The sequence below is a fragment of the Carettochelys insculpta genome, chromosome 13 (genome assembly GCF_033958435.1).
Source record: "Carettochelys insculpta isolate YL-2023 chromosome 13, ASM3395843v1, whole genome shotgun sequence".
NCBI classification, from domain to species: Eukaryota; Metazoa; Chordata; order Testudines; family Carettochelyidae; genus Carettochelys; species Carettochelys insculpta.
The window spans coordinates 9,211,233-9,221,796 of record NC_134149.1 but is presented as its reverse complement, the minus strand read 5'-3'; the positions used below and the strand labels follow the sequence as shown (position 1 = coordinate 9,221,796).

Here is a 10,564-nt window from a genome sequence, read left to right as displayed (position 1 = left end):
CTTTGGGGCTGGCTATTTACACAAGGTGAATTTCAGCCACAGTGCATTAAATTATGAGTCAAATGGGCAAGGGCAGTCTTCTAAGATCACAGAATCACAGACTCACAGGGCTGGAAGGGACCTCAGGAGGTCATCTAGTCCAGCCCCCTGCTTCAAGCACACTCATCCTCTACTAAGTCAAAAAATATGTTCGAATTTTAAATGTTTGGAAAAACATGAACATTGTTTTTTCTCCTCCCTCTCCCTACGAGGGTCACGACTGCCTGTTATTAGCTGGTGAAACCCAAGTGACCTTATGGTGAAACCTGGAGTACACAGGTTTAAGTCAAGTAAGTCAACTGTCATTGGCCAGATCTTGATCACACTTCCGCCAGAAATAAATTTAAGCTAATGCCATGGATGTCACTGAGACTCAAAGCTAATGAGTTACTCTGGATTTACGCCTGTATAACTGAGGTCAGAAGAGGGGCCTATACCAAAAATATGCTATAATCTTGTTTGTGAACAATACTGATTTTTTTTTAAATTGTGGGTAATGGAGAATTTACATATTCATCATTAATCTTCACAGTTCCAACAGACTCTTCTATTAACTGAAAATATCCAACTAATGAACAGACCTAAACAGGCTTATTAAGGAAATGGACGAAGGAAGAAAAACACTCTAGTTCATGCAAGCCATCCCAGCGGAGTGAAACTCAAAATAGAAATCAAGCCAACTAAAGAAACATGGTCTAGAGAAAGAAAATATTTTCCAGGCTTCTTATGGAAAGAACAAATATCTCAAAAGGAGATCGCTACCCCAGGTCAGTATGCATTCACAGTAGCAGCTTGAACACAACGAGCATTCCTCAAATTGTTCCACTGCAATTAGCACTAAGCCATTCTTCGCTCAAGAGCCAGGGTTATGGTGAGATGAGAATCAATACTGCTGAAACACAAGTCTATCCTTGTTTCTGTAGCCAGAGAGAAACCTGCCTTTGGTATTGCTGACATTTCAGAATAATTTCTGTACAACAGTTATCACTACTGCTTGCAAAGAAACAAGCTTATCACATCAATTTTGAAATGGCAACACCAAATAATACTCATGATCTTTACTTTCAAGGTCAGCAAGTATATTACAGATTGGTCTTGTTTTTGATTAATAACATTTATTAATTTCATTGCAGCAGGGCAGAATCTGGCTTCAACTAAGGCCCTGAGCAGTGAATGGACTACAGCAGGGAAGGCCAATTGAGCCGCATGCAGCTCTCTGAGAAAGTAAATGCGGCTCCTACTCAGAGCTGCATACCGTGAGTTCTGTCCCCTGCTTTGCGCATGCACCCCAGTGTTTGGTGGGAAAAGTGTGGTGGGGCAGTAGCTTCAGTGAGTGACAGGCATTGAATTTGAGTGGGGGATTAGGGAAGCCTGGTTCTGGAAGAGGGCACTGAGTTACAGCTGCAGGGAGGGCAGGAGGTGCCTACCTCTGGGGGAGGGGAGTGTATTAGAGGAGGGGGAGGACGGATCAGGGTGTCTGGCTCTGGAGAAGGAAAGCTTCTTACCTTCTAAATAATATTGCTGGTCTTTAAGGTGTTACAGGACTGCTTCCTTTATTTTAATAAGAGTATATTAATGAGTGGTATTGGAAAATATTCCGACTATTGGTAACTGCATTGTGGTTATTAGACATCTACAGCCAACCATAATAATAGTACTATATTTGTAGACATTGTACGATAATAAACAACCAAGCATTAAGACCCATGCATCTGCCACACACTTCAATTACATGAATATTCTTCAGGATAAAATGAAGGTTATCTGACCTTTAATTTCATCTATCCTGATACCAAACATTATGTAATGAAAGCAATTATTGTAGTCACAAGGGTGACTTTGTTCATAATCTCAACAACAAAATAGACTTCATGCTGTCTCATATTTCAAACATCACTAATATTCTTGAACTTCTTTGGTTCGTAATATGGTTAAAAGCCCCTCTCTTCTCCATAATTTCTTCTATTCAAAATGATCTTTTCAGTGTATTCACAAACATGTCAATCATCCACTTCTAAAAAGAAAAAATAACCCTGCTCCTTAAATCACCTCTCTCATTAGCCAGGATTTTAAAAAAAAATAATCAAAATGATTGGCCCCATGCCTAGAGAGAAACTATAAGATCCATAATCCAAATAGACTTAATGATCCCCTTCCAAAAGAACCATTTTTTTAACCTCTTCTAAAGAATGTTTTTTGGGGAAAAAAAAGAATTAGCAAACAAAAAATACAGCTCTCAGAAAAGTTTATTTCTCTGTATTTTTTGGTAATAGGCACTGTTCCCCTATGCTCACTGACATTTGCCATCTGCTACAGCGGTAAAATGCAAAATCACAAACTGTATCACTGATTAGCCTGGAAGAGCCTAAAAAGTTTCATTAACATTTCCAGTACTTCATTTCACTCATGAGCAGTTTAAAATTATGGTATTTGTAGTCTGATGTAAGGTCAATATTCATTTTTGAAGTGTTTTATTTTTGTAGATCAAGTTGCTTACACTATTATCATGACACAAATTATTATAAACTTAAAACTAAGAAAAATGATTTGTGTGTATTTCTTGTTTTTAATCAACTAAAAACAAAGACGCAAAAATGATGTGCAGTTCCCTGTTGATACCAAAAGAAATAAGATTAGAAATGCTTTTCATTCCACAGTTTCCAAATTCTACAGGGATCACTTCAGCCGCCAACAAAATGCAGCCACCTCAGGGGTGGAATAAGGCAGATGTTTAACATTGCACAGCAACCACAGACAACTATTCAGGGAAAAAAACAAACAATACAACATCAGTTGAAATTGCAGGAGGGCATTAGGGAGGCAGAACGTAATGACTGTGGTTTCAGACAGCTAAGACGACATCCTCACTTGAAATGTAAAAACAGAGCAATTTTTGGATGGGGTGGCACATCTTACATGCACTGTGGATGCTGGAGAATTGCTTTGTTTTAAAAGCCTGCCAGTTAGTTTCTTATTCCAGCTGAAGACCACACAGTGGCGAGGGGTGGGGGTGGGGAAGGAAATTGCTACTTGCAACTCCCTCTAGTGCTAATGCCCTCTTTTACCATGGAGATTAGGCAGCAGTAGCATGCAAGAAAGACACACACCGCCACTGCTGTCAAAGAAGGGTGAACAAGGGGGAACTTGACTGCAGAGGCAGCATTACTCCCTGAAGTGCTGAAATTCAGTGACAGGGAAATAGGTACAGGAAGAGCATGTCTGCGAGGAAAGGGGAAGAGCCAGAAATATGTCTAAGGGGAGCACTTGAATCAGGGTAGGCTGAGCTTGCAGACGGTGGCTAGGGAGCTTGGCGAGTGAAGAGAGGTAAGGAGGTGAAGATAACTGGGAGACAAGGATCTTCCTGGGAAAGGGGACAGACAACTCAGGGCAGGTCTCTGCACTAGACCTGAAAGTCGATCCTAGATATGCAAAGGCAGCTACACCAATTGTGTAGCTGGAATCAACTTAGCTAGGATCGACTTATCTGACCGTCCTCTTCGAGGGAGGTCAATCTCCTCGTGACCATGAGGAGTACCGGGGTCGACTGCTGAGCCCTGCTTGTTCTATTTCATGTGTCCCCACTAGGCGCACAAAATCAAACTCCAGAAAATTTACGTTGCTGGGTTGATCTCCCAGTAAGTGTAAACGTACCCTTAGAAGTGACAGAAAGGCACAAGAAGCAGAGTGAGAGATGGTAGTTGTGGCCCTTTTACAAACCTTTTTTTTTTTTTTTTGCTGTTGGGAGGGAGTTTACAGTGTCAATCTCTTGCGATTACCCTAACCAGAAACTAGACAGAATAGAGGCACGAGCAGTCCTTGTCCAGTGAAAAGTGCCATGCGTAGTGGTGATTGTATTTCTCTACCTTCCTATGAAACAAACGGGCATCTAACAATTAGCAAACAGGAAAAGGCAGGTGTGTCACACCTGGAATAGAATTTCTCCCTGGAGATGCCTGCCTAGGAACCAGGAGCCAAATTCCATTCCCAGTTACACCTTTCCTAATTGCCACCCCCTTATACAGAGGGGTTTAAACCAGGGTAATATCGAGCCTCATCACCTCAGATGCTCATTGCAGGCCAACTGCTGATCACTTCATTCAAATCTAACTTTACCAGCAGCCCTATTGATTTAATGCTCTAATTGAAATGGATGCATGTGCAGCCATGACTTCTGCAAACAGGCAAACCTTTTATTACCACTGCAAATAGCTGCATAGTTTTCTTTTTGACCACTATATCACCCCATTATCTTTAATTTGGGGGCCATGCTGTCAGCCTTCACAAACACATGAATTTACCAGGAAAATATACTCTTTTCATCTTGTTTTATAGTCTTCCGCTGATCTGGTCACTCTTGTTCCACAAGTGAGCTCCGGAAAGGAGCAATCAACCAAAGAGATCTTGTCAGACCCCACTATGAGGCTGATGCTAAGGCAGGCCTCCTCTCCTATGAGAATGAAGCAGCTGACGCTGCTGTATGGCTAGGGAGGCCTATAGACCTTTCACAAGTCATCTGCTCAGAGGCACACCTTGCTCTACTAGAAACAGCCCTTTAACTGATTTTACAAAATTATCAAAGCTAAGCAAGCGGCAAATGAAAGTAAAGTTTAATAACTGTATAACAAACAAGATCCGAGATTTAAAAAAGTTTTTAACGTTTGCACTGAGGAGGCAAATCAGAATGCCTTGACTGAGTAAAACACAGTAATAGATCTAAAAATAATGTAAATAAAAACAGTATCTGAAAAAATGTTTCTTTGTTATCAAAGTCAACCTAGTATGAAGCTCGGGGAAGCAAAACAAACATAAAAATTAAACCACAAATAGCTTCTAAAAGCATTCATAATCTGAGTGCTACCACATTATTGTTAAATGTTATAGACATGAAATGCCAATTTGAATAAGATCAGGAAATGTAATTCCCCCCCCTAAACAGTGACATTTTAAATTAGTTCTTTTCTGGGGGATGAAAACAAAATACTTCCTAAAGTATTACACATATAGAACAGTGCCAGAACAGTCTTTGAAAACAGCACTAAAAGGGAATGTTGAGTCAATGCAGGAAATCCCTTCACAAAACTGTCACTTTAATTAATCCCTATACTTGATCCTCCTGATTTTCTCAGCAATAAATATATTTAGCTGTATCCTGTGTCACAGACATAAGATAACACTATTAAGTACCTCACCCAAGATGGATGCTACTCCAGGCAAATAGTCCAACTTCAACTAATACGGTATACTTCTCTTTCTTGAAATTAGATCATTTTGAAGACTGATTCTTCAGTGGTTCACTGCAGCACTTCAGTTTTTAACCTGATCTAAGTTATGGTCTCTAAACATAAAGAATTGACATGTTAGTTTTTTAATGTATTCATATGGCACGCAACTCACTAGAAAACAGTTTGCAGAATAACCTATATATTTCACCCTATACCTATACCTGAAAATCTTATTTTCTTATTACGTATAAAGCTACTTCCCCTTGGCGAAAGTCCTGATTAAAATAACACACATTGTAATAACTTATAACCAAAATTCTATTGCTTCATTTTCCTCAAAGTTGCAGATAATATATCATTAGTTAGAGTAAAGCTTTAAAAATCAGTCAGCAGAGTCCACTTCAATCTCTGCATGATAATAAAGGATTATTATGTGGAGTAACCTATTTATGAAAAGGAAACAGTGTGCTTCTTTCAGACTCCATCAATTGCTTTAATAAGGAATTGAAAAGCCTGGCCTACTTTATATGCAGATCACCATCCCAGTTGCATAAGGATTTACAATAGACAAAACAAAACTTTTTGTTGTAAATAAGGGCTGTTTGTTGAAATCACACAGTGTTTGAATCTAAAAATTATTTACAGGCTACTAAGACTCTATAAAGTGTGTGTCTCTCACTTGTTAATTAAAATGATTTCAATATTCTCCAGGAAGGAAAGAGACGTACATTGAAGATGGTAAGGTAAAGATTAAGTAACACAAGCCCAAGTCAAAGGCAGAACAGAAAACATATTGACTATGTTTACTGACTTACTGTTGAACTTATTATAACCCATATTGAGATTAAAAGGTCCAATAAAATGATAAATTGATAAAGTCATATGAAAGATTAAACAAATATACATAACAGGAGTTATTTAGCCACCAGGTTAAGACTGTTGCATTGTTATGGTCTATTAGATAAAGAAAACATAGAATAGTTCACACTGCTGAAAGTTAGTATGTTGTACCTATCAATCTCTAGTAGATTGAGGGGATCCGGTCTAATTTCACCTTTGAAGTCTGTCTGCAAATTTATTGATTTACATGTGTGACTGTATGTTTAATGAGGTGTGTGGCGGCCCCTGCTGGTGCGCACACTTATTATGAAAGTACAACACCTGGCAAGAAATGAACGGCTAATTTCAATTAAAAAGTTAGAAGAATAAACTCTGCTGTTAAATGTATAAAAATATCTAATTTAATGCAGAATATATACATTACAAGTAGAGTAATGTTTTATTAAGTATGAAAATAATCTTAAACCACTGAACATTATTGGCTGTGTTAGAGCTGCAGTGTAATGAATTAAGAAGGGACATTAATTGTTCAGTTCACTATGACGTCATGTTAAATGTTTTTTTATTAATGAACTGTTACTCCCATCTGAGGAAACTGATTACCACTAGTCCATTGCTGAATCCTCTTAGTTGATTTCAGTGAATCGCTTAAACCAAACCCAAAGGGGAAAATAAAATCCCAATAATTTACAGTCCTAGAATTACATTCTCTTAAAGAAGGCCTGGTTTCCTATAAATCAAGCAAGAGTTTTTGATTTAATGCACCTGACATATAGATCTATTTTACAATTTTTTTTAATTTCAAAAATACAACACATTAAAATATGTTCAATTTATCAAAGCTAAGAGCAACAATTAAGTAATAATGTACTTAAAGTGCAAAGGCACTTTAACACAAAAAAGTGATGCCCAGTGGCTATACTTGTCATTGAAACAGCAGTATTGTATACTATTATTTACAAAAAAAAAAAAAAAAAGCAGTTATAGTCCAGGAAAAAGATCTTTGGAGATCTTCTGCATAATACATTACCTTTCCTCTTTGAATTGGGGGGAAAAAACCAGGTTCCCCTACCTCCCAACTCAAAAAAAAAAAAGAATTATGGAAAAATCTCTTGTAAAAACATTCATTTGCAGAGACAACTCCTAAGTAGAGGGGAAAAGGAAGAAAGATGTAGAAATAACTTAAAGGGACCTTTGCAAAAGCAACACCACACCTCCAGCATAGTATAAGGGGGTTGTGTGTGTTTGTTTTAATTTAAAAAGTGGAAATGTCAAGAATATGACAAATCCCATTGATTCAGAACTGAATACCAATCATCTTTAAGACCTTTTTAAAATGCCTCGCTTCCAAATCCACCCTCACAGCTGACTAATTGCAGTTTGTTTTTCCAGAACTTCGAGGTAGTCTGGTTCAGTTTGTAGCTTTCCTTGCAGCAAAGGATGCTCAGGCTTAGATTGTTCTGCAAAATATTTCCTGGGAGTGCCATACAAAACAGTTTTATTTATCCTGTCCTGGTTTTGGCGTCTGGATTCATAGGAAGGGGCGAACTGCCTTTTGGGTAAGGTGCAAAAGTTATAATGAACAACTCCTCCACTGGGGAGTTCCTTGACCCTCTCTGCAATGTTTTGATATAGCAGCTCTGGTTCCCTTTGCGAGGACTGCTTTTCTAGTAGTTCAGCAGCACTGATTGTGAATGCAAGGCTGGCTGAGTCTTCCTTTTTGTGGTCAAGATTGCTATAGCTAAACTCGTGGAGATTCCTGTAGTATGCAACCGGATCCCCTTCCTTTTGCATGTAGATTGGGTTTTGGCACATCTGCCCAATAGGAGGGGGGATGTAGTTATAAACGTGTCCTTCCATTTTATCGTGGCTCTCCATGTTGTAAGACCCGTACTGCAGCTGAAATGAACTTATGTCTAAGTTGTTTGCGCTGTTGGGCACACTTGGCACCCCCTTTCGGCGTTTCAGAACAAAGACAAACAAGCCTGCCCCAAAACAGACAGACAAGATAAACACAACCAGCAAGCCTAAAATTAAGACAGAGAGCGGAACTTCCGTGTGTATTTCCGGATAGGAGCTGGGCGAGATGCTAAGGGACTGTGGTGCGTCCGTGTTATGACTCATAGAGAAGAGAGTAGAATCTGACAAGTTAGGATTCTCTGGACAGATGGCTTCTTTGCTCAGGAATTTCAGATGTTCTCCTGAGTGCTTAGCTGGAGACTCACATATAACCTCATTTATAACTACCGGGGGACTTGACTGCTGATTGTTCTGCTCTGTGACATGCTCAATCCAGTTCCTGAGCCCCATTATGTCACAAGTGCAATCCCAAGGATTTTCTCGGAGGTCTATCTGAATTAGAGCCGAGAGCTGATCGAGGACTCCTCTCACAGGCAAGTGTGAGAAATGGTTGTTTCTCAGATTGAGCCTAGTGAGGGAAGTCCCACCAAACACATTCTCAGGCAAAGACCTCAGCAAGTTGTTGTTTAGAAATAACAGATGAAGGTTACTCAGAGCATCAAAGGTACGTGGCAGGATTTCCTTAATGACATTATACTCTAAGTAGAGATACTGCAAGCTCTGCAGTCCACTGAACATAGACGGGTACAGAATTTCAAGGTAATTGCCATTGAGATAAAGTCTGCGTAAACTGGTGAGGTTTGTAAAGGCACCTTCCTGTATCACTGCAATCCTGTTGTCTCCTAAATGTAACAAATCCAGAGAGCTGTAATCGAGTAGATCGGTTTTATAAACAACCTGCAGATGGTTACTTGTAAGGTAAAGTTTCTTTGGACTGGTGGGTTTGGGATGGAGATCTGAGATGTTACTTATCTTTTTTTCTTGACAATTCACATTTAGACCGTTGTCAGAGCTTTGTGAAGTGCAGACGCAGCCACTTGGGCAGGTGATGGGCACAGGGGACTTGGTCTGGTAAACCATGATAGGTCCAAAAATCTGCCTGTCTTTTGACACTGTGACCCGAGGAGTTGGTCGGTTCCTCGTTTTCGGTGGCCGGCTGGCTTTGGGGGCTCTGGTGGGGCTGATGCCAGGGTTAGCGGTGGGTGAGAATCTCTGGATGTGTGTGTCTGAGTGTGAAGGGTGCTTTTCCCTTGGGTGAGAGTCACTGGAACTTTTCTTGGGGCAGAGGTCTTGCCGGGTAAGCTGGGTCACATCCTTCCCGTGCAGCCGGAAGGGGGTCTCGCAGACAATCTCCCCGACAAAGACGGTGATGGTGTCTAGCCAGGCTTTGAGGGGGAGCAGGTCACAGGTGCAGTTCCAAGGGTTCTCTTCCAGCTGGATCTCCATGATTCCACCAATGTGTTCCAGGACGCCAGCGAAAGGCAACATCTTCAGTCGGTTCCCTCTCAGGTCCAGGTGGGTGAGCAGGACGAAGCGGAAGACGTTGCTAGGTAGGGACAGCAGGAGGTTGTCGTTGAGGATGAGCACTTTCAGCTTGTTGAGCTGGCTGAAGGCTCCAGCCTCAATGGCGCTGATGTAGTTGTAATCGGCCTGCAGGTATTCCAGGCTCTCCAGGCCCAGGAAGGTGTCCTCCCGCAGCACCTCCAGCCGGTTGTTGTTGAGGTGCAGCCTCTTGAGGGTCCGCAGCCCACTGAAAGCCCCGGTGCGGATCTCCTGCATGTCGTTGTTGCCCAGGTGCAGGGTCACGGCATTGGAGTAGTTGACGAACTCATTGGGGTGCAGGCGGGTCAGGGCGTTGCCGCTGAGGAAGAGCTGGTAGATCTTGGAGGGGGGCGGCTGCAGCACGCTGACGGTGGTGAAGCCTTTGTTTTCGCAGTTGATGTTCAGCACGTTCTCCTTCTCCTCGCAGGGGCAGCGGCTCCGGCTGCAGATGTCTTTGGCGGGCTTGCGGCTCTCCGTCGGGGGCCAGATCCCAGCCCCTGTCAGCACGCTGAGCAACCAGACCCCCTTCAGCATCTTTAGGCGCCACGGGTCCCAGCTCCGGTACCGACAGTCAAGCCTGGAAGCAGGAGGGGAGGGGAAGCAGAACCCCAGTTAAGGAAGCCAGGAAAGACAGGGGAGGCGGATCAGCGCGAGAACCCCCACCAGCCGGCCCCCTTCCCCTCTCCCGGCTCAGCTCAGCTCAGCCGCAGGGAGCCCCCTTCGCCCCCAGATCAGCCTCCCCTGCTCAGCCGCCCGCCCGGCAGGCGGCGAGCCCCGGGGGCAGCCGGGCTGCACCGCGAGGAGCACCCCGCCCCCCAGCCCCAGCCCCGCCGCGGTACTCACGCATCAGCAGCGCCCCCGGCTGCCCGCCCGCGCCCCGCCCCGCATCCCGCCGGCAGAGCAGCAGCAGCAGCAGCAGCAGCCGCGCGCGGCGCACGGAGCCCGGCCCGGGGCTGGCCAGGGAGAGGAGCCGCGCGCGCTGCCCCGGCTGCCGCCCGCACCCGTGCGCCGCGCGCTTTGAATCCCGGGGCTCTGGCTGGCGGCCTCGCAGCGAGCCGCGG

At 43.0% G+C, this 10,564-nt stretch overlaps 1 protein-coding gene across 1 annotated transcript; it reads right to left on the bottom strand.

The window, feature by feature from the left end:
• Window positions 1-7,460: 7,460 nt before the first annotated feature.
• Window positions 7,461-10,037, bottom strand: SLITRK2 (SLIT and NTRK like family member 2). Its single transcript, XM_075007792.1, has one exon. It carries the CDS (start codon window positions 10,035-10,037, stop codon window positions 7,461-7,463), a length of 2,577 nt encoding a protein of 858 aa, XP_074863893.1.
• Between the last annotated feature and the right edge of the window lie 527 nt (window positions 10,038-10,564).